Genomic DNA, 27913 nt, shown 5'->3' with positions numbered 1-27913 from the left:
CATAACTCCCCTCAACACCCTATGCCTCTGTCACTCATCCCGACTCAGTCTGCAGGGGCAGGAGGAGGCCCCATCCACCTTGGCCCGGGCTCCCAGGGCTCCTGCACCCCTAGGTTCCCCCTACTAGGCAGCCCCTGCAGTGCAGGCAGAGACGTGGCCAGCTTTCTGGAACCTTCCTTAGGACAGCACCATATGTCCCTCAATTGCTGTGCCTTTGAGTAGGGATGGGCCTGAGAGCGCCATCCTGGGCCCTGAGGTAAAGGGCTGTGCCCATAGAAGCAGCAAGGCCTGCCATGCGGGAACTCACCCTCCACTGCCTCTGCAGCTCCCTTACGTGGGACCGTGGACCATGCTCCTTCGAGCTGAGGGTGGCCCCGTGATCCAGCCTGCAGCACGGCGAGAACAGAAGCCCAGACTGGGGAGCCCGGCCAGTCTCCTCTCAGAGCTTCCTGCTACCACAGCGCTCGGAGAAGGGGGTTCGGACAGGATCCACACTCTAAAGATACTAGCAAGGTTCTTTGTGAATGTTTGAGAACTTCTACAATAGAGTTTGAAGAGATCCTTATTTCGTCACTGAACTCCAAAGAACCCTCCACGTCAGGCCGTGGTGACTGGGTTCCATGGCCCTATGTGCAGGGGCTCGGCCGGGCGGCGGACACACGGGGGCCTGTCCGGGGGTCACAACGCCTGAAGAGCTACCCGCACGGAGTGACCAGGAGCCAGGGCGGCTGCCCGCACCGTGTGTGTAACAGGTCTGCCCAGAGGCCAACGGGGCCCCTGTTGAGAGACACCGTGGAATTAAAAATGAGAAAGCTCCCCGGGATTTGACAGGAGTCTACACAATAGCCACATTTACGGACAGATGCAGAGATTCCGTACTGTGAGGTTTTCCCACGATTGCGGATTAATGACAAAACCCCAAGAAGCTTAGAATTACTTGTTTTTAGTATCAGGGCAGGAGCGGCATCCACAGAGAACCTGCGCTTTGCTCCCAGTGTGGAGCTGGCTGAGAAGCTCTGAGGGCAGCCTGTGCCACAGCAGGTCCCGGGCACACGGGAGACACTCCGCGATCACCGTCTGAGGGGATGCCAGGGGCGTGGGGACACCGAGCGCCCAGCCTCCCCAAACCCTTCCCGCCTTGCTCGGGACCCTCTTCCCCACCAGAGGGTAGAGGTCACTCACAGGCATACAGCAGGCACTCAACACTGTTGGGAAATAATCAATTGTGGGACTGGGTCTCCCACCTGTGGAGTGTTGGGGTAGACAGAACGGCCGCCAAGGCCAATTGTGTCTTAAAGCCCTTTGCGTTCAGTGACCATGGGGCTAAGATTCTGGCCGTGGGTGTGCACAGGCTAGCGGGGGAGTGGAGGAGCTGCTTTGGCTCTGGCCTGCCTCGTGGCCACACCGGGGCATGATAGGCGTCGGGCTGAGCCTTCCCAGGCCCTGGAACATGCCCACCCGCCAGGTGCTTTCAGCCCCTTACAGAGCAGCCACCTGAGCCCAGAGCTGGGGGAGGCGGAGAAGGTCCTCACCAAGACTTCTGGCAGCAGGGCTGCTGCCCGAGCCTCGGAACATGCCTGGGGGAGGCGGGGGCGGGTGGGAGAGCCGGACCTGGTCCAGTAAAAGAAATCCTCTCAAAAAAAAAAAAAAAAAAAAAAAGAAATCCTCTCAGTGCCTTTCAAGTGGCCGTCAAAGCACTTTGCACACAGAGCCTCCCAATCACCGCGGAGGAAGCGGCCCAGGCCCAGAGCAGCACCCCCTGGGCCCCCCGCCCCTCCCCCGGCACCGCAGATTCCTTCGGCCTGCTCTGGGGCCTGCTCTAGGCCCCACCATCGTCGTCCGCCAGCACTTCCACGTTCTGGTAGGACTTCCAGGCCTGCAGGTTGCAGCTCTTCAGGATGGCTCCCAGCTGCTTCCCAGGTCCGACTTCAAAAGTCTTGGGGAACTCGACGCCCTTCTTCCTCTCGTATATGGCATGCATCGTCTGCTCCCACTTCACCGGGGAGACCACCTGCTGCACCAGCAAGTTCTGGATGTGTTTCGGATGCATGTATCTCTTCCCATCGACGTTTGAGTGGACGGAAACCAGAGGCTTCTTGACACCAACCGACTTTAGGACTTGGGTCAGGGGCTCCAGGGCTGGCTCCATGAGGCGCGTATGGAACCCACCGCTGACGGGCAGCATCTTGGTGCGCCTGAAGTGATACTTAGAGGAATTCTTCTGGAGGAACTGCAGTGCCTGGGAGAAGAAAGAAGTTTAAGCCAAGGACATCTTAGGGGAGGCACCTTAGGCAAGGCGGCCACCGCTGGCACCAGCTCGGTCCTGTGGATAGAAGACGCTCCGACCCATCTGCCCATTTCATCCTGCAAACAGCCGCGAGGACTGGCTCACTTCACCTCTTTGTTCAGAACACATCAGTTGTGTACTCAGCGGCCCCGAAGTCCTCCCCTGGCCCCGAAGTCCTCAACCCCTATGACCATTCCCACCCCCCAGCTGGGCAGGTGGCCAGAGAGAGATGGAGGCCGGGAAGCCTGGTCCACCCCAGCGCCTCATGCAGCAGCCCGGGCGCCTGGGGCAAACCACTCAACCTCTGAACTCTTGTCATCCGCAAAGTGGGGACAACTTCAGCTGCTTCACGAGGTTGCTGGGACGCGGTCAGGCAAGAGGTGTGAGAGGGTCGGATAAAGGAGAACACGCTACCTAGTGTTAGTCTTCAATTATAGGCCCGTTTTCTTATTGCTCCATAACCCTCAAGAACTCAGGAGACTCCAGGCGTCATTTCTATCAGAACCCCCTCGTCTTGACTTCTCGAGAAGTCAAGAGCTCTGTCCCTGAAGCCAAAACCCTTCCCCTGAAGGGCATCTCAGCCCAGAAAGGGCCTCCCAGCTAACAGGCCCCACCTCAGAGCTGTTTGCAAATAACATAATTTGCAAATATTTTAAAAATAGTAGACATTTTCAGAGACCATACGGCCTCAGGACACAGCCAGGCCTGCCCCCCTGCCAGCCCTCCACCAGCTCTGCCCGAGGGCTTCCCCTGCACTACATGGTCTGTCTGCCCGTCTCTGGCCCCGTCTCTGGCCCGCCACCATTCACAGCCACGCAGAGGCTGAGCCTGCTGTTCCCTAGAAGATGGAGGGTGAGCTTAGGTCCCAGCAGCTGCATGACCTTGGACGAGCCTGTCTCCCTCTGTCTCACCTCTGGGCCTCAGTTCCCTCATCTATAAAAGGTGGACAACAGTTAACTCAGGCTATGGAGGAGAACTCCGCCTGGCACACAGGCACTACGTGAGGGTCAGCAATGACCTCATATGCCGAGCCCAGCCACGTACACTAAAAGACCTGTAACCTGGGACGCCTGGGTGGACCAGTGGGTGAGTGTCTGCCTTTGGCTCAGGGCCTGACCCTGGGGTTCTGGGATCAAGTCCCGCATCGGGGTTCCCGCAGGGAGCCTGCTCCTCTCTCTGCATGTGTCTCTGCATCTCTCTCTCTCTCTGTGTCTCTCATGAATAAATAAATAAAATCTTTAAAAAGTGATAAAATAAAAAACCTGTAACAGGTTAGCTATTTGTGTCCCCAAAGGGTAGGAAGGATTCCTACTTTTGGTCAGATGGCACCTGTCGCCCATCTCTGTGGCCCGTCCCTGCAGGTGGACAGATCCACCCGGGCATCACCAACGCAGCCCGTGGCTCACCACGTCTTACCATCCTGAGCCATGAGTCTGTCGGCGTCCCACACAGGCTGCTGCAGTGGCCTGAGCAAAGTGGAGCAGAGCTCAGCACAGGGAAGCAAAGTGTGACGGCAGTGTGACCCACTACTGTGGGAAGCACAGAGGGGTCTGGGCCGCCTGTCACTGCAGCAGAGTCCAGTCTGTCCTGATGCTTCACATCACCACCACCCTCCCTCCATCCCCATCTCACTGAGGGGCACCAAGGAGCCCCTCTGATCACAGGCCTTTCACACCCTCCCCACCATGACTGGACTGTCTGGTCAGCGGCACCTGCATGGGTGGCTACTCGGTGGCACTTCCAGCATCATTTCAGCATCTCAGAGTCAGTTTTCGTCCCAGGCTGGGGCCACAGGAGCCCAGCCAACAGCCTCAGGGTGTGGGCGGCTGGCCCTCAGCCCAGGCTCTGGTTTAGCAGAAGCCAAGGGGTTTATGTCACATCAGCTGTTGCAAAGGGACTGTCCTGCTCCGGGAAGGCCGTGCCCTCACCTGAGCTCTTTGCCTTGGCACTTCCAACTGCACCAGAAGGCTAACCCCCCTGGGAATCCCAGCAGTCGTCATCCTGTATACCTGTCTGAGAGCTGTGTGGGGAGATGCCTGCCCTGGTTTGGGGCCCCTCCCCACTCACTTCTGGGCTGTTCCAAGGCTGTTAATGGGAACGAGCAACCAGCAATACGATCAACATGGGGCCACTGTCACTGATCTTCCTATCTTCTCAGAACTGTCACAGGAGAGACTCACTGGTTCAGGGGAGATTCACATAGACCCCTGGCATACTGGCAAGGCCTCACAGGGGATGATAGGCTGAGAGCAGCTGAGTGGAGACAGAAGGTTCTAGAATGAGACAGGCCAGGCCGCCAGGCCACCTCCACATCTCTAAGCACTGGCCTCTCACTCTTCCTCAGCTTCCTTGTGTGTAAAATGTGGGTAAGACTCCCTTCTGGGGAGCACAGGCTGGCTGCAAGGCCTAGGTGACATGAGCTGCGCAGACGCTGGCCCTGCACCAGCAGCCCCTCAGGCGAGACCCTGCGTGGACCTGCTTGCCACTATGGGGCCGTGGCCTCGGTACAGACCTGCCCTCTTCCATTGGCCGCTCACTGCCTCTCTCCTGGGGATGTCCTCTTCCTGGCGGACTTACCTCCAAGCACCACTCTTGGTGCTGCATCCTCAGGCCTTCTGGCAGCCAGCCCAACCCTTACTGTGCCCCCAAACCCATGGTCCCTGTTCCCAGCTTATCAGACCATGTGCCCTCAGTGCTGGTTACAGAGGAACTGCTTCAGAAACATCTAGGGAAGCAGTGAATGGAAGGAAGGACAGAAGGAAAGGGGTAAAAACAGACACCTAAGAAAAGGCACAGTGGTGTGGGACAACCTAGCAGGAATGGCTTCTTCTCTTGCTAAAGAGGTGACCAGATCAGAGGTTGTGAGAACCCCAGAATTTACTACAGGAAGGCCCTGGGGATCATCTGGCCCAACACCTTTACCTTCAAGAGGACGAGGGGACTTGCCCAGGTCCTTGTCTATGCAACGTGGAGTGAGACCGGATCCCGGCCTCCTGCCACCCCACCCCTCCCACCCCTGCTCAAATACTTCCTCCCAAAGATCACAGCTTGGCAGAGCACCCATCACCCCCTCCCCTCCCCCGAGTGTGGGTGGGACAATTCAACCCTCCGTACTGCCCTGGTTGTCTCGGAAGGCTGTTCCCATTGGCACCAACCTCCAGGTGTCCTGAGATCACCCTGCAATCAGGAAAGAGGTAGTTGGCCACCTCACACACGGGGTCCGCTATGCCCAAAGTCTTGCAGTGCTCCTGGGCTTCCAAACAGGCGAAGCTGAACTTGGACTGGGGCTTGCCAAGGACAGACAGCATCCCGCTGGGGACAGCTTCCGAGGCTGCCTGCATGGCCTCCGCTCGGATTTTCACCGCATACAGACCTATCCAGAGAGAAGCACATTTGGAAAAATCAGGGCACGGAACAAAGGAGGGAAGCCTGGAGCTGAAAGACAAAGCACAAGCTCTGCGCTGCACGCTGGAGACGCGGACACTGGGGTTTGTCACCAGTCCACAATGCCACGGTTCTTCCGTTCTTCACAACTCCATCTAGCACATGGGGATGGCGCCACCATCCTGAGAAAGGGGGCGCTGTCCTTGGCGCTCTACACACGAAACCGTGGAGCTCCCAGCCTTAAAGCCGGCTTGATAGAGGCTGGTGGTTCTTTTTTTTTTTTTTTTTTAGGCTGGTGGTTCTTAACTGGAGTGCTTTAGTGTCTGGAGACACTTCTGACGGACTGTCGCCAATAGCGAAGCCTGTGCACGTGTGGGGAGGGGTGCTCGCTACTGACATCTGGTGGTAGACGTCAGGGCCGCTGCTCCACATCCCACAATGCACAGCTCCACCCAAAACAAGTTACTGCCTGGTCCAAAATGTCAACAGTGCTGCAGTTGAGAAACCCTGGGGCAGGGAGCAGGGTGCCAAGGAGCAGACCTTGAGCCATACTGTTTTGGGCAAGTCATGACCTTTCGGGTCAAATTTTCAGTTAATAAAATGAGAATATCTAATCTGCCTAGATTGTTGTAAAAACTGGGAATCAGTTTCAGTAACATAGGATTCTCATAAATCAAGTTTTACTGCCCCTACCTGGAGCTGTAGAAGCCGACACTGCCAAGGCAGATGAACGGAAATGCAGAGCTCCTGGCTCAGTGCAGCTCAAGTGTCAGGTGAAAAGCCTGGGCTGTGCCCAGGGAAGGTGGCTCCAGTGACTGTGACATAAGAATGGCCTGTAATGACTGGACATCCGTCATCCTGGTCCTGGGTCCTCTCCCTGGGGGAGGGGATGAGTGGACTGAGGACAAGTTAAAGAGCCAGTCCAGGGTTTCCTGGGACCACAGGGAAGGTCTGAGGAGCACACCCTGCACCCTTCCTAATACATCTTCCTTCACTCTGCATGTCCATACAGTTGTACTGGACTGTGGGGCCCTCACCCAGGTAGGGAGCAAACTTTGGAGCAAATCCACTGAGAGCCTGAGGTAGGAAGTAGCAAAGAACACAGGGAAAAAGTGGAGAGGGCACGTGAAGTCTTCCCATGCAGGCGTTAACTACGCAAAATGTCAAGTGAAAAAACACAGGATATACATCTGCAATAACTGCAAATTATGTGCACAGAAAACTCTATGTATATAAAAGTTTTACTAGGAGGTGTGAATATGCAGCATTTTTTAGTTGTTTCCTTACCAGTGCTATAATGCTGTTTTCCAAAACCCTGAAGTAAAAGTCATAAAATAGAATGAGTTTTAAGTCTATGGCTCAGTGGTACTTGTATTCATAATGTGCAGCCTCCAGCTCATTCTAGTTTCAAAACTTTCCATCCCTCCATAAAATACCCCATATCCATGAAGTAACCACTCCCATTTCTCCTTTCCTCTGCCCTCCGCCCCCATAATCTCTAATCTGTTGTCTCTGTGGATTTGCATATTCTGGACATTTCATATAAAAGGGACAGCTTCTTTCACTGAGCATGCTTTTGAGGCTCATCCATGTTGTAACATGTATCAGCACTTTATTCCTTATTATGGCTGAAGAATATTCCATTGCATGGACAGAGTGCAATTTGCTTACCAACTCATCTGATGAGGGACATTTGGATTGTTTCCATCTTTGGGCTATTTTGAATAATGTTGTTATGAACTTTTGTGTGCAGGTTTTTTTTGTGTCAAAATATGTTTTCATTTTTTAGGTATATACCTGCAGACAGAACCACTGGGCCATACGGTAATTCTATGTGTAACTTCTTGTGGAACCATTAAACTGGTTTCCACAGCGGCCGCACCATTTTACATTCTCGCCAGCCAAGTCTGAGGGTCCTATTTTTTCAAATTCTTGCCAACACTTACTAATTTAAAGTTTTTTATTATTATTATATATTTTTAAAAATATTTGAGATATATATATATATATATATACATATATATATATATATATATATATATATATATATATATATATAGAGAGAGAGAGAGAGAGAGAGAGAGGAAGAGAGAGAGAGAGAGAGAGAGCGCCTGAACAGGGGGAATGGCAGAGGGAGGAGAGACTCCCACTGAGCAGGGAGCCCTGTGATGCAGGACTTGATCCCAAGACCCTGGGACCATGACATAAGCCGAAGACAGATGCTTAACTGACAGAGCCACTCAGGTGCTCCATTATATTTAGCTGAAGCCATCCTATTGGGAATCAGGTGGTACCTCAGTGTGGTTTTTTTTTGTTTTGTTTTTTTTTTTAAGATTTTTAATTTATTTATTCAGAGAGAGAGAGAGAGGCAGAGGGAGAAGCAGGTTCCATGCAGGGAGCCTGACATGGGACTCGATCCCGGTCTCCAAGATCACACCCCGGGCTGCAGGCAGCACTAAACCGCTGCGCCACCGGGGCTGCCACACAGTGTGGTTTTGATTTGCACATCCCTAAGGATTAGTGATATTGAACATCTTTTCACATGCCTGTTGGCCATCTGTACATCTTCTTTAGAGAAAGGTCTGTTCACATCCTTTGCCCATATTTAACTATAAGCAAAACAGTTTAACTGGTTTCACTAAGGAGCAAACATCTTGAGCGAAACTGATATGCTCAAGATCAAACATTCATTTACTTTTTCATTCCGTGACCATCTGCAGGCCTTCGATAGGGTCACAGGCACTGGTGGTGTGGGAGTGGACTGAGGCACCCAGGACAGTGTGGGAGACAGTTAGGCAAGCAAAGTTCAGGAGATTACAAAAAGAAAGAAAATCTTCAATGAACCCATCAGGCTTTAAAGGGAATAAAAAAAAAAAAAAAGAACAAAAAAAAAAAAAATAAAGGGAATCAAGGTGAAGTCTGGTCTTCAGGTTCCAATGTCATTCTCATCCATGTGCTCCCTTCTCTATCACCCAGGTGGCTCCAAGAATTATTTTTGAGTGTCCTTGGTCCCCAGTGAGCCCAGCAAGAGAACACCCTGGCACAAAACCAAACCCCTTCCTGTGTACCTTCAGTAAATTCCATGGCTCCAGCAAACACTAGGGCTGCAAATTCTCCCACACTGAATCCGGCAGCAGCAACACAGTTCTCAATAACCTGTGGTGACAGATGCGGGACATGAGACCAAGTTCTTTAGGGGATGGGTGGGGTGTTCGGTCCCAGGTTCTGCACCTGAGAGCTGACAGGGTGTTCAAAGGCTCAAGGAACCAGGAGCCACTGGCCTGGAGCTCCGGCTAGAAGAGGACACACAGCGGCGCCTGGGAGGCTCAGTCGGTTGGGTCTGCTTTTGGCTCAGGTCATGATCTCGGGGTCCTGAGATGGAGCCCGGTGACAGGGTCCCTGCTCAGCAGGGCATCTGCTTCTTCCTCTCCTCCTCCCCCTGCCACTCCTGCTCTGTGTCTCTCAAATAAATATATATAAAATTTTTGGGCAGTCCGGGTGGCTCAGCGGTTTAGCGCGGCTTTGGCCCAGGGCATGATCCTGGGGACCCGGGATCGAGTTCCGCATCGGGCTCCCTGCAGGGAGCCTGCTTCTCCCTCTGCCTGTGTCCCTGCCTCTGTCTCTCTCTGTGTGTCTGTCATGAATAAATAAATAAAATCTTAAAAAAATTAAATAAAAATGAATGACCTTTAAAAAATAAGCCAAATCAGGGCACCCGCGTGGCTCAGTTGTGGAGCGTCTGCCTTTGGCTCAGGGCGTGATCCCGGGGTCCTGGGATCGAGTCCTGCAGGGGCTCCCCGCGGGGAGCCTGCTTCTCCCTCTCTCATGAATGAATGAAATCTCTAAAAATAATATAAATCAAAGCTGAGCCCAGCCCTGGGCTGCCCAGCCCCTCCCCCGACACGCAGGCTTCGTAGCGCCGCATCCCCACCTCCCCCGCCACCCCCGCACAGTGCGAACCGCGACGCCTCGCCCGAGGCGATGCACCTGGAGCCCCGGGCCCCGCCCATCCCGCCCGCGGGCCGCGGGCCGCCGGGCCTCACCGCGGGCTGCAGGTGCTGCAGCTTCTCCACGGCGGCAAGCGAGGCCACGAAGACCGCGGGCTGGCAGTGCGCGGTGCGGTCCAGGGCCTCCTGCGGCCCGTGCAGGCTCAGCTCCAGCAGGTCGTAGCCCAGCACGCTGCGGGCGGCGGCGTAGAGCTCGCGGGCGCGCGGGAAGCGGAGCAGCCCCCGGCCCATGCCCACCAGCTGGCTGCCCTGGCCCGGGAAGAGCAGCACCGAGCACTGGCCCGGCGGCCGCCGCGCCTCCGCCGCCCGCGGCCTTTCCTCCGCGACCGTGGCGTCTCGCAGCAGCTCCGCCACGTCCACGGCGCGCGGCGGGGGCCGCGGGAGGTCCGAGGCGCCGCGGCGGCAGCCGGCGCCCCAGCCCCGAGCCCACGCGGCCCGCGCGCCCCGCAGGCTCATGGTGAGGCCGCCGCCGGCCGCGCGTTACCGGGGCGACCGAGGCGCAGGGCGCGGTCCCTCACGCATTTCCCGCCGGGCGGGCCGCCCCCGGGGGCGGGGAGAAAGGTTCCGCGGGGACGGGTTCCGCCCGGGCTCCGGGAGCTCGCGCGCCTGCGCGGCGGGGCCGGGAGCGACCCGGGCGCTTGCGGAGCCCCCGCGGCCGCTAGCCCGCGACCTTGGTGACAACGCAGCGTAGACGTCGTTGTGCCTCGCGGGTGCGGGGGCTTGGGACGTCCCCACGTCGTTTCTGTTTGATTTCTCAGCCCAGGCGCGGTGCAGGGAGCAACAGTCGTGCCTCCAAACCAGACAGGCAGGCGCACAGAAGCGTCCGATTACTATCAGCTCCCTTGACTGGATCAAAGCCTTGGATGTGCTTCAGACCTTGGCTTGTTTGATTCCTCACGACCGCGCTGTCACGGCCAGGGGCTGCTACCCTCCATCCTCCATCCTCCGTCGAAGGCTCCAAGGCTTGAGCGACAGGTGGTCCGAGACAGAAGGGGAGTGGGATGCCTCTGAGCGCTGGGGTGAGGCCGGGCCAGGGCCTGACTTCACCCGCACTTGCCCTCTGCTCCTGTCTCGTGTCCTGCCAGGCGCCCAGGAGACAGACACACAGACCTCCCCCCCCCCCCGCCCCATGAGAAAGATCTAGGTGGAATTACATCAGCAAGTCTACTTCAGTGAGTTTGTCCTGAGAATCGAATGAGCAAAGCCCAAACTCAGAGCATCTAAGGCAGCCTTGCTTGTGACAGACAGACAGACAGACAGAAAAGAAAAGAAAAGAAAAAAAAGAAAGGAAAAGAAGCCATATAGTCAACTAGAGGAGACTCTTTAAATGGGTTATAGGGCAAATCTGCACAACTCTGTGGTCATCAAAGATATGGAGGAGATTTTCAGGTTAAGACATGAATAGAGCACACATTGCCTCCAGAAGCCCATAAATCCACAAGGACAAGGAGAACAGGAAAGGAAAGAACCCCTGGAAGCCGAAAAGCAGGAAGACCAGTATTACCTGACCTGCCCGGCTGCAGACAGCCAGATCCCTCCCGACAGTGGGGAGAGCTGACCAAGCCTCATTTATACAAAAGCCTCCTCCAAAGCTTAGGACTGGGCAGCATCAACTGCTTGTAGATCTGAGGGTGAAAGAAATTTAAAGAGGACTATTTGAAGGTATCTATTTTTTAAAAGATTTTATTTATTTATTTGAGAGAGAGAGCACATGCAGGGGGAGATGCAGAGAGAGAGAGGGAGAAGCAGACTCCCTGATGATTAGAGAGCTGGACTCGGGGTTCAGTCCCATGACCCAGGGATCATGACCTGAGCTGAAGGCAGATGTTTAACCGACTGAGCCACCCAGGTGCCCCCAAAAAAGGACATTTAGAAAACAAATAAGAACACCTTGGAAGGGGATCCCTGGGTGGCGCAGCGGTTTGGTGCCTGCCTTAGGCCCAGGGGGCGATCCTGGAGACCCGGGATCAAATCCCACATCCGGCTCCTGGTGCATGGAGCCTGCTTCTCCCTCTGCCTATGTCTCTGCCTCTCTCTCTCTCTGTGACTATCATAAATAAATAAAAATTAAAAAAAGAACACCTTGGAAATTAAAAATAGGATAGCAGTGGGGTGCCTCGGTGGCTTAGTATGTTAACTGTCTGCCTTCAGCTCAGGGCATCATCCCAGGGTCTTGGGATTGAACCCTGCATCAGGCTCCCCAGTCAGTGAGGAGCCTGCTTCTCCCTCTCCCTCTGCCCTTTTCTTCTGTTCGTGCTCTCTTTCTCTCTCAAATAAATAAGTAAGTAAATACAATTTTAAAAATAGGATAGCAGAATTGAAAACCTCAACAGAAGGCCAGGAAGGAAAAGTTGAGGGTAAAGCAAAAACAAAAACAACCCAACCAAAACAAAACAAAAAAATCCCTCCCCAAAACCAAAAACTAAACCAAAACAAAATCCCATGACAAATAGGAGAGAAAAGGAAGTTAGAAGACCAGCCTAGAAGGTCCAGGATGATGAGTAAAAGGGGTTTCAGAATGAGAAGTGAGAAAACAGAAGGAAGGAAATCATTCAAAAAAAATGCAATTTCTGAAAAATAAAGGATATGAGTTTCCCCACATGGAAAGGGCCCCCTGAGTACTGGCACGGTGGATGAAATTAGACCCACAAAGAGGACTACCAGGGTGACGTTCCGGAACTCTAGTGACAAAATAGGGCTCAAGACTCTGAATGGCTTCAGCCTGCCTGTGAGCATTGTGGCAGCCGGGCTTCACGATGTGGCTTCATGATGCATGAAGACAAGAGTCTCCAACTTTGAATTCTTACTCAACCAAGCATCAGTCAACCATGAGATAGAATGCAAGATTTCAGAATGTTACCTCCTTGCAGTCTTTCTCAAGAACTCCTGGAGGATGGGCTCATCACAAACATGGGGTGGACAGTCTAGGAAGTGAGGAGCCAGCCAGCAGAGGGGCAACGGCATCCCTGGGGTGGTGGTAAGAAGAGACCCCGGAATGGTGTGTGCACTTCCCTACCGGGGCTGTCATCCCCAATATCCTACCGGTTTCTTTACTGCTTATTATACGAACAGAATCCCCAGTGAGCCGGGCCCAGATTCCTGTCAGCCACTTGACCAGTCTTGATCACGGCCTGATGAGACCCTGTCCATGCCCTGCTGCCTGGCTCAGCTGAGGATACCTGTTCCAGCTCACAGAAGTGTGCACCCCTGCACCCCTACTCTGGAAATCTGAATACAGGTGCAGTCAGCTCAGAAGCAAGGAGGCAGAGGGACGCCTGGGTGGCTCAGTGGTTGAGTGTCTGCCTTCGGCTCAGGGCGTGATCCTGGGGTCCTGGGATCGAGTCCTGCATGGAGCCCACTTCTCCCTTTGCCTATGTCTCTCATGAATAAATAAATAAAGTCTAAAAAAAAAAAAAAAAGAAGAAGCAAGGAGGCAGAAATGCCCAAGCTTCTGACTGTTTGGGGCTGAAGTTTCTTTTTATTATTATTTTAAAGTGTACACCGGTTTTAAGTACATCTCTGTATGCAACATTTCACAATTAAGAAAACCAATGTAGGGGGGTGGGTGGCTCAGCGGTTTGGCGCCTGCCTTTGGCCCAGGGCGCGATCCTGGAGTCCCGGGATCAAGTCCCATGTCAGGCTCCTGGCATGGAGCTGCTTCTTCCTCCTCCTGTGTCTCTGCCTCTCTCTCTCTCGCTGTGTCTATCATAAATAAATAAATCTTTAAAAAATCTTAAAAAAACAATGTAGACAAATGTTTATTAATGTAGAAAGAGGTGTCCGATTTATTGTAAGAGGAAGAAAAATTATAAAACCACTGGTAGCATGAAGGCATTCTTGTAAAAGGAAGGTATGATACGCTTTGAAAAAAAGTCATGGAAACACTGAAGTGTTGACAGTGCTTTGCTCTAGGCGATGGGAAAGTAGGTGGTTTTATTTTTTTCCTTCGTGTTTTCCAGTTCCTTTGCAATAAAAGTGGATTACTCATGTAATAAAGGAAACACATAAATAAAATACAAGGATATACTGGGTTGAGTCACACTTGGAATTGGGAAGCTGAATGACACACGGGTTAAGGGTGCACATCCTCAGGGCCTCTGGGTGGGAATCCTGACTCCACCGCTGTCCAGCTGTGTGACCTTGAGATATTCCCTCACCGCTCTGAGCCTGTGAGGTGGGGTTAATCCTCTGGGGCTTGGGAGGGTGTCTCCAGTCCTCCTTCCTGGATCGACTGAGCCCAGAGGTAGGTTTTGCTTGTGTTGAATCCTCTAGGGTTCGGCCCAGAGTTGGGTACCTTGAAGTGCTCCATATACATGCCAGATGCGCAAGAGAAGCTCTGAGCTCGGTGCCGTGAAGCTAAGAAGTCACAGCCCACTTAGAAGGGGGGGGTGGCACAGAGTTGGAGTTCTAGAAGAGCTTGCTGGCATGACACTAGAGAGCAGTCAGACTCGGACACATGGAGATGCCAAGGGTGGGAGGCTGGGAAGTGCCCTAGGCAGGGACACAGGGGTGAGAAAGGGTGGGGTAGTCAGCTTAACCCCAATTTGGCAGGGCCTCCGGTGCCAGGTAAAGGGTTTGGACTGGATCCTAAGCAGCGGGAGGATCCTCAGCAGAGGGGAGGAGTGGAAGGCCCGAGAAGGAAGCTGGGGGCCAGCTAGGGGCTGCAGCTGCTGTCAGAGGAGGGACGTGACTGTTGCTCAGGCTCAGGAGGCAGTCGTGGGATTGGACAGGAGGGAGGCAGAAGTAATGGGAGGCTTCCAGGGACAGCAGGTGCAGCGCCCGCATACAGACTGCAGGGTGAATCCCTCGGGCAGCAACTGGCCCCTGGGAACTGTAGGTAGCATCTGTGAAAAGCTTGTGAGCTTCAGGAGGGTGTGTGTGTGTGTGTGTGTGTGTGTGTGTGTGTGACTGTTCTCAGCCTGTCCCTTTGGCCCTGTCATGCTGCAGATATTTGGGGGCAGAAATCTCTTGAGCCTTGAGCTCCATGTGTAGTAGGGGTGAGGCTAGAGGGAAGCTGCATAGTCTCCTCCAGGGCTGGCTCTTCCGGGGGAGGTGAATGTGTCACTTGGCCAAGCCACAGGCACTTCGTTACAGGAAGAGGGCGAGGGCTGGCAGCTCCCTGGGAGGTGTGGCCCCTTTCTTCCCGAAGGGCAGTCACAGTACCTGGGGCCACAATACTTGAGGGACCCAGGAACACGTCTTAATTTCTTTTAAAATTAGAAGTAAAAGAAGCAATCCAGCCCAGATTATATTTGTTTTTATATCGAAGCAGTGGGAGGAGGGAGGGGCTCACAAAAGCCCACCTGGCAGGAGGGTAGCTCTGATGGGAGGCTCCAAGCTGCGATCATTGGGCAGAAGAAGCTGTAGGTCACCGTTGTCCTCCAAGTACCAAGTTTGGCAACTTGGACTCCTGTAGGCTGAGGGGCCCTGCCTGGCCAAGTCAGCCCGAGGTGGCCAGGACAGACCCTGGGCGGCAGTTAGAAGGCGGCACACGCAGACTCAGAGGAGGTGAGGGATCCAAGGCCCGGGGCTGGACGTGCTGTGCCCATCAGCGTGCGTCTGGGACTGGAGGTCACCTCCGGGCTGTGCTGGCTGCAGTCCCGGCTCAGTGAGAGCCCAGCGTCTGCACGGCGCCCTGCCTGCATTGCCCTGCTGCGTCCTCACCCGGCCCACGATCTTGTGCCCATTTTACAGATGAGGAGATGGAGGCAGAACCAGTCACAAAGTGGCTGAGCCAGGACTACGAGTCCAGCCGGCCTCGTGCCCCGGGGCCCCAGGTAAAGGGACGGAGGGGGGGGGTGCGGCGGCGGGGGAGGCTCCTCCGGCGATGGGGGGGGCCACAGCTACTGGGTGCGAGGCCGTTCGGGGCTTTGCTGTCAGGCGACGTAATTCCCCTCTCTGAGGTCGGTTCCCGCTGCCCCAATTTTCCGACGGGAAAGGTGAGGCTCAAGAAGGGAAGCGACCTGCCAGCGACACAGCCGGGACGCGGCCGGGGCGGGGCGGGCGGGGCCGGGGCGGGGCCTCGCGGCAGGGGCGGGGCGGGCGGGGCGGGGACCTGGGCCACCACCCCGCGCCGCGCAGTGCCTTCCCGGAGCGCGTCCTCGTCGCTGGTGAGTGGGGCCCGGGCGCCGAGGGGCAGCGGGCGGGCGGCCCCGCGCAGGGGCGATCCCCGACAGCGCCCGCCCGCCGCCGCGCCGCCGGAGGGTAAACTGAGGCAGGAGGGGATAGGCCGGGCCCCAGGGCGCGACTGCGGGGCGGCACCAGGGGCTCAGCCGCCGGGACGGCGGGCGGCCGGGGTTCTGACCTCCGCAGTCGGGGCTCCTGCGCGGCGGGATTCCGCCCGGCTAGCGGGGACCGAGGGGAGCGGGGGGTTGGGGGCACTTGGGCAGCCCGGCCCCGCCCCGCCCCCGCGCCCCGCCCCCGCGCCCCGCCCCCGACTCGGGTCTGGCGGGAAGCGGAGCCCCCGGGGGGGACCCGACAGGCCCCCGGCGCGGTCCCGGTCCGCAGAGGAGCCAGCCGGGGCGGGAGTGGCCGGGCGGGGTGCCGTGGGGATCACGAAACGCCTGGCGGTCCCCGTGAAACGCTCCATTTCTAGACGCGGAAACCCGGGCCCCTGGGGGTGTTTGCACGCAGCCACGTCGGGCCCCAGCGGGCCTGAGAGCCGGGCCCCAAGATTCCCGGTTCGGTGCCCGGACAGGGGCCTGGGGTGGGCAGAAGGCCCCCTGGGACCCGCCTGTCCGCAGTGCCCCCTGCAGGGGAGCTCGGAGCCGTCGGCAGGGGCGAGCGCGCCGCGGGTTTGGGGTCCACCCGGCGGCTGGCCTGCCCCGCGCAGCGCCCGCTCGGGTCCCGGTCCCGGTCCCGGCCCCGGTCCCGGCCCCGGTCCCGGCCCGCGCTCTGCAGCGGAGGGCAGGGGCGCTGGGCTGGGGCCTCCCCTAGGGACAGTTGACCGAGGCGGTTCCAAAAGGGTCACGGGGCCTGGGGAGGATGGCAGAGGGGCTGCGTCCGGAAGGGCGCCAGGGTGCCGGGCTCCCGCGGGCCGTTGACCCAAAGCCTTAGCTGGCAGCATTGGGCCTGGAGCTGCGGCGCCCCGCAGGGGAGGTGGGTGGGGAGCCCTGTGCGGCGGGGACACGGCGGGGGACACGTCTGCTTCGTGGAGCCCCGAGGTTTGCCCGCTGCCTTGAAAGGCACGAAGGAGCTCGGGGCGGGGGATAGCGCCTCCCGCGGGGGGGCCCGGCTCCGGCTGCTCAGCGGACCCAAAAGGAGGCGCAGAGGGAGTCCTTTGAACTAAAGGAAACTGAGGCTCACCCAGGAGCCCCTGGGCAGGCACATCGTGGCAGCGCTGGAGCTGGGGTTCAAACCAGTACTGTTCAAGGCCTTGCTTTGTACACTGTGTCCTTCTGTGCGTGTGTGCACACGTGCGTGCATTTGGGGCACACATTTGTGCCTGGCAGTGACCGAATGGTAGCGGGATCTGCCGGAAACCACTGATGGCAGCGGGTTGCTGGGGGGCGGGGGGGGGGGGGCTTGGAGGGAGGGAGCCTCCTTTTTCCTACTACACTTTCGCCATTTTCATTAGTTTATTTTGGGATCTGTGTTCCTTTGATTTGTACTTCTGATTGTACAAGCCACGCCTAATATGCCCTTTGTGTTTACAAAAGTAGTCATTCTCCATGGAGCACATTCCCCCTCACTCCCAGCCCTCCTGGTCACCAGCTGGATGTGGATCCTCCCCAACTTGTCTGTTGTGCTTTCATAATGAAAAAGATTCACGAAGGTTGTAATGCGGAGGATTAGCTGTAAGTCACGTTAGAAAAGGAAGGAGCCTTAAAACAAGTCCCAGGACAGCAGTGGCATGAGTGAGCCACAAGGTGGAGGAGGGCAGGGTGCCACCGGGGAGGAGGAGGAGGGCGTCTCAGAAGCAACACTATTCTGTTTCTGGGGAGCAGTTCCTGCCGCCTTCTGTAGGAAGGCCTCGGGGAACAGGAGGACGCCCCAGAGACTCTCTAGCTCAGCCCCCACTTCACAGATGGGGACAGAGAGGCCTGGGAGGTGAGATCTCAGGGCCAGAAATGGGGAGCAGGAGCGAAGCATCTTAAGGACAAGAGTTCCCTGAGTCCCACTCTTGGGGCCACAGGGAGGATTCACATCCTGTAACTGCTACTCCTGCCTGGGAAGGGGTCTCATGCTCTGGGGGGGAGGGGGCTGCAACACTAGCGCTGGGGCTGGAGGGAGTGAGCCTGTTGGCCCCGAGAGAGTCTTCTACACTGGGCAGAGAGTGGGACCCCTGAGGTAGGATGGGAGCCCCCTGCGGCCCCCCAGGCCTTGCGCAGGCCTTACCTGCCATGTTGGGATGAGAAGGAGGTGACACAAGGGAAGTGACCATGTGGCCCAGGGCCGAGGCCAGCAGACTCCCAGCTCAGGGGAGGGGGTGCTCTGGGCCTCAGAGTCACACAGACCTGGAAAATTCTGGGACTCCCTGTGCCTCAGTTTCCTTATCTGGATGGTGGGAATAGTAATGTCCACTATGGAGGCCAGGAGGGTGTGGCTCAGGGCCCCCAGGAGAGAGGCAGCTGGTTGCCCCCCCCCCCGCCCCCGTAGCTGCTGTGAAGAGTAAGTGAAGTAATGAGCATCAGGATGAGCCACCAAGCACCACCTCCACCACTTGTTCCCCAGAGGCCTAGAACCTTCTCCTGACCCCAGGTCCTGAGCCCTCTGCTTTGACCCTTCTCGGTGGTTTTGGAAGTGCTCCTCTGTGAGTGGCCCCAGGCCTGTGGGTGGAGCGTTCTGTTTAGCCTTTTGCCCCACTTAGCATCCAGTGTCTGACTGGCAATGTCTTCTCAGCCTTGGGTCTATGCCCCGGGGCCACTTTTCCACCCCCCTCCCCCTGCCCCGGGAGGAGAGGGGGTGAGCGGCCTCAACGTTGACAGCCACAGACCCTCACTTGTCTGGTCCTCACTTGAGCCTCCCCATGACCCCATAAAGCAGGCAGGACAGGTTATACCTGCCTGATGTAAGGGAAACTGAGGCCCAGAGACGCACTTTGGCCCAGGATTACAAAGCAAATTGGAGGCAAACCAACGTGTTTGGGTTCTTAGTCACTGTCTGACATTAGTGGAAATAAAAGGTATGTAGGTGGCTTTGCCCTTCTACCTCCATCCCAAGTCCTTTCCCAGCCTTGGGTGCTCCCTGACTTTCCTCAGCCCTCCCTGGGACCCCATCCCAGAGCAGATCCCTCTCAGGCCTGCCTTGGCTAGCCCAGCCCAGCCCAGCCCAGCCAAATGTGACTCATCCTGGTGGGTCCCCTAGTTTGGGTGATTCAGGAGTTGGGAAGTCCCCCAGAGGGCACAGGAAGCAACCTGTCTGGGCTCTCTCTCTGTCAGGCATCTGCCCTTTCTGTGTCTGACCTTGGAGCTGGGCAGACTCTCTGATCCCCTAGGCTCTGGAAGGGGCAGCCAGGAGTGGGGGCAGGAACACTGGGCTCAGACCCTACTCTGCCACTGAGGGCTTAGGGAAGCCACCACCCTCTTCTGTGCTGTGGTTTGTTCTGTACAGCAGGGGGCTTGGTTGATGGGCTCTAGGACCCACTCAGCTGGCACCGTGGGCAAGTCCTGTGCGGAATTTCCTGGGCATGGGCTGGGTGCTGTGGCAGGGTGACGTGAGTGCCCCTGCCCACAGAACCTAGCGGCATGGGCATATGGTGCAATGTGAGTAAATCTCAGAAACATGCTTGGTGACAGAAGCCACACCCCAGAGGCCATGTATTGTATGATTCCATTTACATGAAATGTGCAGAAAAGATAGATCCACAGAGATAGAGGGCAGATTACCAGGGACTGGGGGAGGGAGGAACAAGCCATGACTGCAGTGGGTAGGGGGGTTCATCTGGGGTGATGAAAATGTTTTGGAACTTGATATGGATGGTGATGGCGAGACATTGGAAGTGTACTAAATGTCACCGAATTGTGCACTTTAAATGGTTAATTTTATGTTATAAAATTTTTTTGAGGTAAATTTTACCTCAATTTAAAAAAAAAGTAGGAAAAAAAAACCCAAACCAGGATAGGATGCAGTGACAGTCTCAGAGCAGGAGTGATGTGGTGGGAATGGAGGCTTGGAGGACCTTGGTGAGACAGAGCGGGGGCCGGGGCCGGGGCTGGGGTCAGGGTCTGATACAGTGACAGATACTGAGCAGAAGTGAGGGACAGTGCAAACTGTTATCTGAACCAAGATACTTCTTTTTTAATATTCTATTTTGAACTAATTTTAGACTTACAGAAAAGGTACAAAAGTAGTACAGAAAGTCCCCAGACGGCGTCCCCCCAGCTGGGGAGTCACTGTGGTGTGGCGCTCGCAACCGCAGCCCTGTGGAGTTCCACCAGCTTTCCCACAAACTGTCACGTTGGCCCCAGGACCCCATGCGGATCTCACATTGTGTTTAGTTGTTACTCCTTCTGGAGCCTCCTGCACTCAGTGACATTTCCCTCAGTCTTTGCTTGTCTCCTGTGACCTTGGCACCTTTGAGGAGTACCAGTCCGTTGTTTTGTAGAATGCTCTTCCACTTGTGGTTCTCTGGGGTTTTCTCACGGTTAAGCTGGGGTTTTGTGTTTGGGGCAAGAACACTACGGCAGGTGTGTCCACCTCTGCGAATCATAGCAGGGGTTCATGATGCCCGTGTGTCTGGTACTGGTGGCATTAACCTTGAGCACCCGTAGGAGGGATACTTATGGAGGGGGCGGCCATCGGTTTGAAACAAAGTGGGTGTAAGCTGGGACTATCCCGTGCCGTGAGAAAAGGCACGAAGGGTCACACTGAGGAGACTCCAGGTCAGGCCCACTTCAGTGCCTGACCCCCCAGCCCCTCCCCTCAACTTTTGGGCCTCAGTTTCCCTATCTGCATGTGAGGGTCAGGATGGTGTGAAGGCCTCTCACCTGCCCAGCCATGTCATGTTCCAGGGGAGGCCTGGTGTCCTCACCACAGCTCCTGTGGCTGCCCAAACACTGTCACTTTGCTGCGAATCCGACATACTTATTAGGCGGACTGGGCAGGGTTGTGTCCCCGGGCCACAGATGAGAAAGCAGCTGAGGAGGCCTGAGCCCTGCTGGGTGATGCGCTGGTGAGCCCAGCTGGGTGGTTGGGTCCCAGGGCTCTGTGTCCACACCCAGGTGGCAGGAGACACCCGACGGCGGTGAGACAGACCGTCCTGCTCACCTGGGAACACTTGTGTGCACCCTGGAAGCCAGAGGGCAGGGCAGGAGGGCAGGGGAGGGAGACGCGCAGGACCCCCTACTGCCAGGCCCCGCATCGCATGCCCAGGGCTCATCGACGGGCATCCTCGCGGCACACCTGTGCCTTGACCTGGGGGGATGGAGGGACCATCCCAGTTCCACCCGTGAGAAAACCCGAGGCCCAAGGAGGGAGGAGTCAGTCCCTCACTAGAGGGCAGGGCTGGAATCTGCTGCCCAACACTCTCCGATAGTCCATTTAAAATGATGCTCATTGGGATGCCTGGGGGGCTCAGCGGTTGAGCATCTGGCTTTGACTCAGGGCCTGATCCTAGAGTCCCGGGATCAAGTCCCATGTCGGGCTCACGGCATGGGGCCTGCTTCTCCCTCTGCCTGTGTCTCTGCCTCTCTCTCTCTCAGATGAGTAAATAAAATCTTTTTAAAAATGATAGTTATTATAGACATTTTGGAAAACGATAAAGATGGAACGAACATAGCGTCATAACCCCACTGCCGAGGGCAGCCCTTAGGATCCCCGGCTGCCCACTCGCAGAGGGGCCCTGGGCCGACGCCTTCCGGCTCCGTGCCTCGGGTCTTCACCGGCAGATGGGGTAAGATGGGGTCGTTTCCCGCAGGGCGAGGATGAGGGCGGTGGGCGGACAGCCGTTCCCCAGAGGTGTTAGCTGTGGGATTATGACACCTTCGTGTATCTGTTTACGGTTTTAAAATGCCGACCTATGTCATTCATCTGTTTTTTGTTTTTTGTTTTTTATCATTCTGAGGCACCCAGGTGGCTTAGTCGGTTAAGTGTCCAACTCTTGATTTCCACTCAGGTCATGATTTCAGGGTTGTGAGAGTTAGCTCTGCGCTCAGTGGAGAGTCGGCTTGAGATTCTCTCCCTCTCCCCCTCTGCCCCTCCACCACCCCTCCCCACCCCTGCACTTTCATTCTCTCTTTTTTCACTAAATGTGCTGAGAACAATTTTCACATTATTAGAGTCCTCAAAAGCTGGGAGTTGACAAGGACTTAATGTCCCTGGTTGTTGGGAAAGTTGCGTCTGCATTTCATGGGGCTTCATGGAGCCCCAGGCCGGCAGCTGTCCCCTCTCCCCAGGGCACCCTTGACCCTTTGCTCTGAAGGCCTGATGGCTCCCCACCGCCCAGGGAGCACAGCCTTTTTCTGCACTTGCTCCCTGCAGGCAGGTGACCCGCTCTGCCCACACTTGCCTGTCATTCTCTCCCTCCCTGTGTCCCTCTCTGTTCAGGAAGTGCTCCCTGTCCTGCCAGGACCATTTTTTCCTTGATCGTGGGTCGAGGCACCCTTTCTGAGGCCTGTGCCCCCTCAGGGACGCTCCTGTCCCATCTACCCTGGGTCCCCAGCCCCCACGCTAGCAGGTCGTGCTGCAGGTTTGCTGAGCTCAGTCTGGTTGTGTGGCTTCTTATTTCCTGCAAACAAACACCTGCACTCCAGATTCTTCAGTTAGGATCAGAGTGTGTCTGTGGGAGCCCAGCCCCCTCATTTAATGTGGGGAAACTGAGGTCCAGTTGAGGTGGTCACAGGCTCGGGTCCCAGAGCAGGGGCAGTCAGAGCTGGTCCGAGATGCCAGCCAGGCCTCACCACCGCCGCCCCTCCTTGCTGGACTCTCAGCCCCAGTGAGCAATTCCACCTGCTGGGAGCCTCACATGCTGCTAGTAGGTGCTCAGGACAGGCATTGGGGCTGTTGGGGAAGGGGACACAGCTGATGAGCACGAGGTCCAGGCCTGATGACTGGGTCCCCAGCGCTCGGGCTGGCAGCATCCAGGCCTGATATGGGGACCTTCCTTGCCCGGAGTCCTGCCAGCCTCTCAGGGTGGCCGAGGGGCCTTGCTAGCCGTGAGCTCTTGCTCACTCCTGTTCTTCCCACCCACTCACTGCCTCAGTGAGCCTGCGCGTCAGGCTGGGAACAGCTTTTTGGCTGGGCAAAGCCTGGCCCCAGAATGCTGTGCGACTCCAGGCTGGCTGCTTTCCCTCTCTGACACACGAGGAAGGGAGGGTGATTTTAGGTTGGGCCTGCAGGGTGCTGGTAAAATACCTGTGTGCTCCCCTGCTGGGCTGGGCACAGTGTTGCCATCCGATTCTACAGAGGGGAAACTGAGGCCCACCCAGAGAATTGAAGCGATTTGCCTGAGGTCACAGTGAGTTAGTGGGGAGCCAGGATTTTAGCCGAGCTCCGTGTAATACTAGTTATTGAATGGGTGAATGAATGAATGAATGAATGAGTGAATGAGAAGTACTAGAACATACGGCTGGGGGATGGACTGATCAGCAAGCGCTCAGAGCGCTGGGCTGTCAGTTGGCCTGGGGAGGAGGAGCCGGGAAGCCTGGGTGGAGGGGACGCGAACTGGCCTGGAATGTGACGAGGGGTCACTTGACAGGAGACCCGAGGTCAAGGGTGAGGGTGCTGGTGGCTGGGGCGGGAGCTGGGGCAGGACCAGCCGTGGGGGGGCCCAGAGGCTCCTCCCAGTCAGGCAGGCCCCCTGCGTGGGGCAGGAGTTTGGGTGGAAATGTGTTCCCTGGAGCCATTGCCCCGGGCTGGCGGGGGCTGTGCTGAGGTCACCCCAGCCCCTCCCTGCCCCGTGCTTGGGGAAGCCTCGCCCCAGTTCTGCAGTGCCCCCCCACCCCATCCCTGTCTTCTCTTTCAGAACCTTCCAGAACAGCCGCTACAGCAGCAATGGCCCCGCCCTGGGTGCCCGCCGTGGGCTTCACCCTGGTGCCCAGCCTGGGGGGCTTCCTGGGCTCGTACTATGTCCGCGGGGAGGGCCTCCGCTGGTATGCCAGCCTGCAGAAGCCCTCGTGGCACCCGCCGCGCTGGACGCTGGGCCCCATCTGGGGCACCCTGTACTCGGCCATGGGGTAGGTGGGCCGGGCCATCCTCCCCCGGAGGCCCAGGGGCAGGGCTCCCCCGCGTGCTCTCCGCGGGGAGCAGGCTCCGTTTCCTTGCCCGAACTTTCCCCCCAAGGCCTCCTGGGAGGGGCGGGCCAGTGGCACAGTCTCAAGCTGGCACCCTGGCTGTTTTCGCAACCCCAGGGGGAGGCTGGCTCCGTGCGCCAGGTCCAGGCCTGGGGCCCTTCCAAGGCCGAGTGGCAGCAACAGTAACAAGTCTGGCAGCTGCCACACTGGTCGAGCACTCGCTCCTCGCTGGCCGCGACAGGGTTAATTTTCAAAACCACCCGCTGGGCACGGGGCTTCCTGCAGGAAACCGGTGAGGACACACACCCCTGAATTGCCCCAGAGGAAGGGAAGCGCCGGCCGGGGGAGGGCACCCCCTGGTGCCTCCAGTGGGAACTGCATCCCGCGGAGGAGGCCGGCTCCCTGCCCTCCTTCTGGAATGTTCCCCGCATCTTGAGTCTATACCAGCCCAGTGCAGGGTGGGGCTGCAGATGCCAGGCGCCCAGGGTGCAGGTAGCAGAAGCCAGGCTGGATGCCCCCCGGGTTCTTTTTTTTTTTTTTTTTAATGATAGTCACACACAGAGAGAGAGAGAGGCAGAGACACAGGCAGAGGGAGAAGCAGGCTCCATGCACCGGGAGCCCGGCGTGGGATTTGATCCCGGGTCTCCAGGATTGCGCCCTGGGCCAAAGGCAGGTGCCAAACTGCTGCGCCACCCAGGGATCCCTGCCCCCCGGGTTCTGAGGGGAATAAGTCCCTGCAACCTGGGTGTCGCGTGGGCACCACCCCCAGCCAGGCCCGGCCCTGCCCTGTCAGGCTCCAGGGCTTCTCTTGCCTTCTCCTCCCCATGCTTCAGCCTCCAGGCCTCCCCACTCCCTTCCTCCACCAGTGAGATCCTGACAAAGCACACGCCCTGTGACCCCAAGAAGGTCAAATTTCTCATGGAGTAAAGAGCTCAGGCCCTGGCCCCGGCCACCTGGGTTCAAATCCTGCCTTTACCTACTGGTTGCCTGCCGAGAGATCTTAGTCACTTTGCCTCTCTGGGCCTCGGCCTCCCCACCTGTAAAATGGGGGTGATAATACTGCCCACCTCCACGAATTACCATCAGGATGAGATGAGTTAGCACTAGGAAAGAGCTGGAACGCGTGGGTAAGCGTTTGCATATGCTTGTTTTCTTCTCCTAGAAAACTCCTACTCGCCCACTAAGGCCCGGCCGAGATGTCCTGTGCTCTGTGCAGTGCCCCTGGCTAGGTTAGGAGCCTCTTTCCCACCCACATGCCGCATGTGCTTTCCTCTTCTGGCAAGATCGGTCACGTTCAGGGTGATGTGGCCACACACATGGGCTTCTTTCTTCAGACCCTCATGAGGATGATGGCAGATACTCGTGAAGTGTCCCATGTGCCAGGCACTGACCTAGGCACGGCTAGTGTGTTAAATCCCTATAGCCATCCTGTGAGAAACGAAGGCCCAGAGAAGTGAGGCAACTTCCCTGAGGTCAGGCAACAGTCAGTGGCAGAGCATGCCCGAGCCACCACTGTGTCGTCCCTGCCCTGCAGAGAGGCTTTTGGTCCCTTCCCTGCTGCTGTCCTGACCGGTGGCCTCTGTTTCAGGTATGGCTCCTACATGGTCTGGAAAGAGCTGGGGGGCTTCTCGGAGGAGGCCGTGGTTCCCCTGGGACTCTATGCCGGGCAGCTGGCCTTGAACTGGGCTTGGCCTCCCCTCTTCTTTGGCACCCGACAAATGGGTTGGGTAAGTGTGGCCTTGGCTGGTCTTCTTGGTCCCTGGAGGAGTGGCCTTTCTTTGGGGACCTAGGGCATCACATCCCACATGGGATGAGGGTCTAAAGATGGCGGCGGGGAGGGCACACGGCTCATGGTCAGCATCTCTCGGGAGCTTTTAGGGGACCAGCGGCCTCCTGGGGATCTCCCAGCTGCTTCTCCTCCAGGGAAGGAAGCATTGTAGGGTTCTGATGGCAGCAGAGGGACTTGCTGGCTTGGCTGAGGGGCCATCTTATAGGAAAACATTATGCCTGGTGCAGTGCATCCCTCACACTGCGTGGATTGGGCAGGGGTGATTGTTCCCATTTTACAGATGGGAAACTGAGGCAGCAGATGGGGGAGGGGTTTGGCTGGTTCACCTGGGGGTGGAAAGGAGCGTTCCCATGAGAGATCCCGTGACTGGCCAGCTGGGACACACGTTCAGTGAGTACAGCGAGCCTCAGGCCTCCCCGTCCTCCCCGCCCCTGTGTCCCCGCAGGCCCTGGTGGACCTCCTGCTGACGGGTGGGCTGGCAGGAGCCACGGCCATGGCGTGGCGCAGGGTGAGCCCTCCGGCCGCCCGCCTGCTGTACCCGTACCTGGCCTGGCTGGCCTTCGCGGCCGCACTCAACTACTGTGTCTGGCGGGACAACCAGGGCTGGCGTGGTGGCCGTCGGCTCACAGACTGAGAGAGCCCGGCCCTCTGAGGACCACAGCTGCTGCCGGGCAGGTGCTGCCCGTGGTGGTGACCCTTGTGTTCCCGTGGCCGCGAGGCCTGCAGGTCTGTGGGGTCTCAGCCCGGGGTCACCGCAGCTTCAGAAGTGCCCCCAGGCTGAGCCCCGACCCGGGAACAGCGTCCTGCGCTTTCTGCCCCGCTCCAAGCACGCTCTCGCTCTCGGAACACGGAATGTTAGCAGCAAATAAAGTTTCTAACCTCCTGGCAGTGGCCTTTTTTACTTGGGTGGGTCCCTGGCTGGGGGGGCGGGGGGAGCTCATCCTACTGCTGGGTCTGTCTGGGCCACATCGTGCAGAGGAGGCTGGACCAGGTCAGTGCTCCCCACAGTCCGGGTCCCTCCCAAGACCCCAGGAGGTGAGGCCACCGCCCGGCCCGAGCCTGCGACTGTGCTGCTGCTGGACTGGCGCGCAGCAGGCCCAGGCCTGGGTCCCATTCCCCCTCTGGGCTCCCAGGAAGCGGTGGGGAGCGCCTCAAGGCCCTCAGCTGCCCCGGCTGGCCCAGAGCTGGGCACCCCCCCCAACCTGCCCCCCGCATGCCAGCCTCACTCCACCAGGGACACCAGATGGGCAGGTCAGAGGCCAGAAGGCGGGTGTCCCAGCCCTGGCCACCACAGCCCCTCACTGGCCCAGGCCTGCGCAGGTTTGGAGGTGTCTCCCTGCTTTGGGGTGGGCTCTCTGGGTCCTCTGCAGGCAGCCGCTGGGCAGGCTCTCCCTGGGGCGACACCTCAGCCGCAGCCCGAGCTCCCCCATACTGTGTGCTCAGCACTGGGGCGCTGGGACCTGCTGCGTCTTTTGTCGCTTGTTTGGTTTTTGGTCACTGATCACTCACGTTGGCAAAACTTTTGTGTTTCGCTCACTTGTTTCAGCAGGTCTGATGTTTTGCTGCCCGTGTCCCCCCCTACTCGTCCTTGCATCCAGACGGGACCCACGGTACGATGTTGGGAAAGCTCGGGGAGGGACAGCCGACTCTGTCCCAGGGGCCGTCCCCTGGCTGCCTGCCCTCTCCCCTCCGGCAGGCCATGCTCTGCGGGAACCCGGCAGCTTCGCCACCTCAGCCGACTCCTCGTGCCGTTCCCCATGCTCATCGGAGCAGAGGCATCCGAGGGGGACTCTGAGCATCTTTTTTTATTTTTAATCATTTCTGAGGTTCTCCAAGATGGTAGGGGGCCCTTGAAGTGTCATCACAGGTCCCTGTGTGCCCGCCCAGCGTGCTACACTCAGTACTTTGTGTCCTTAGCACTTGGCGTCCTTGGCACTTAAGTGCGCCTGCTGAGACTTCTGCAATCTTTTCCATGATGCTCAGGTGGGCTGGCTGCTTCTGTCTGTTCCATTTGCTTGTGGATTTGTTCATCTCTAGCAACATCCCACATACTTCCTCCTGGCCACAGGAATGGCTGGAAAAATGGAGTGGCAGGTGTACTTTGCCGTGGTTTGCCGGCCTCCTTGTGTTACTCTCCTGTTCTTCATAAGTAGACGGCGTTCTCTCCTTTTCTGAGCTTTGTCATCCACTAGGAATGTGAGGCTCCTGACAACGTCCATGTTGGTTTAATAGGAAAATCTCGCGGATTTGGACATATCTCGCAGATGTCCAGTGT

At 57.3% G+C, this 27913-nt stretch overlaps 2 protein-coding genes across 3 annotated transcripts; one reads left to right on the top strand and one right to left on the bottom strand.

The window, feature by feature from the left end:
• Positions 1 to 922: 922 nt before the first annotated feature.
• Positions 923 to 10140, bottom strand: MCAT (malonyl-CoA-acyl carrier protein transacylase). Its single transcript, XM_055329481.1, has 4 exons — positions 9715 to 10140; positions 8740 to 8827; positions 5443 to 5660; positions 923 to 2239 (listed from the first exon to the last, which is right to left on the bottom strand). Exons 1-4 carry the CDS (start codon positions 10132 to 10134, stop codon positions 1820 to 1822), a joined length of 1146 nt encoding a protein of 381 aa, XP_055185456.1. The 5' UTR covers positions 10135 to 10140; the 3' UTR covers positions 923 to 1819.
• Positions 10141 to 15731: 5591 nt separating this feature from the next.
• TSPO (translocator protein) lies at positions 15732 to 26521 on the top strand. Of its 2 annotated transcripts, none has more exons than XM_055327949.1 (4): positions 15732 to 15788; positions 23582 to 23792; positions 25438 to 25576; positions 26084 to 26521. In XM_055327949.1, exons 2-4 carry the CDS (start codon positions 23611 to 23613, stop codon positions 26270 to 26272), a joined length of 510 nt encoding a protein of 169 aa, XP_055183924.1. In that variant the 5' UTR covers positions 15732 to 15788; positions 23582 to 23610; the 3' UTR covers positions 26273 to 26521. The 2 variants fall into 2 exon arrangements, with proteins under 2 accessions (XP_055183924.1, XP_055183925.1); XM_055327950.1 differs by lacking the exon at positions 15732 to 15788 and adding an exon at positions 15795 to 15882.
• The last annotated feature ends 1392 nt before the right edge of the window (positions 26522 to 27913 follow it).

Source organism: Nyctereutes procyonoides, unplaced genomic scaffold (genome assembly GCF_905146905.1).
Source record: "Nyctereutes procyonoides isolate TBG_1078 unplaced genomic scaffold, NYPRO_anot_genome, whole genome shotgun sequence".
Taxonomy (NCBI): domain Eukaryota; kingdom Metazoa; phylum Chordata; class Mammalia; order Carnivora; family Canidae; genus Nyctereutes; species Nyctereutes procyonoides.
This window is presented reverse-complemented; position numbering and strand designations above follow the sequence as displayed.

Excerpts from the sequence above, each read along its gene's own strand:
- TSPO (XM_055327949.1), top strand. The coding sequence starts at position 23,611 with ATGGCCCCGCCCTGGGTGCCCGCCGTGGGCTTCACCCTGGTGCCCAGC. Across the intron at positions 23,793-25,437 it reads ACCCTGTACTCGGCCATGGG|GTATGGCTCCTACATGGTCT; the intron begins GTAGGTGGGCCG and ends CCTCTGTTTCAG. Across the intron at positions 25,577-26,083 it reads GCACCCGACAAATGGGTTGG|GCCCTGGTGGACCTCCTGCT; the intron begins GTAAGTGTGGCC and ends GTGTCCCCGCAG.
- MCAT (XM_055329481.1), bottom strand. The coding sequence starts at position 10,134 with ATGAGCCTGCGGGGCGCGCGGGCCGCGTGGGCTCGGGGCTGGGGCGCC. Across the intron at positions 8,828-9,714 it reads TGCAGCACCTGCAGCCCGCG|GTTATTGAGAACTGTGTTGC; the intron begins GTGAGGCCCGGC and ends CTGTCACCACAG. Across the intron at positions 2,240-5,442 it reads TGATCTCAGGACACCTGGAG|GCACTGCAGTTCCTCCAGAA; the intron begins GTTGGTGCCAAT and ends TTCTTCTCCCAG.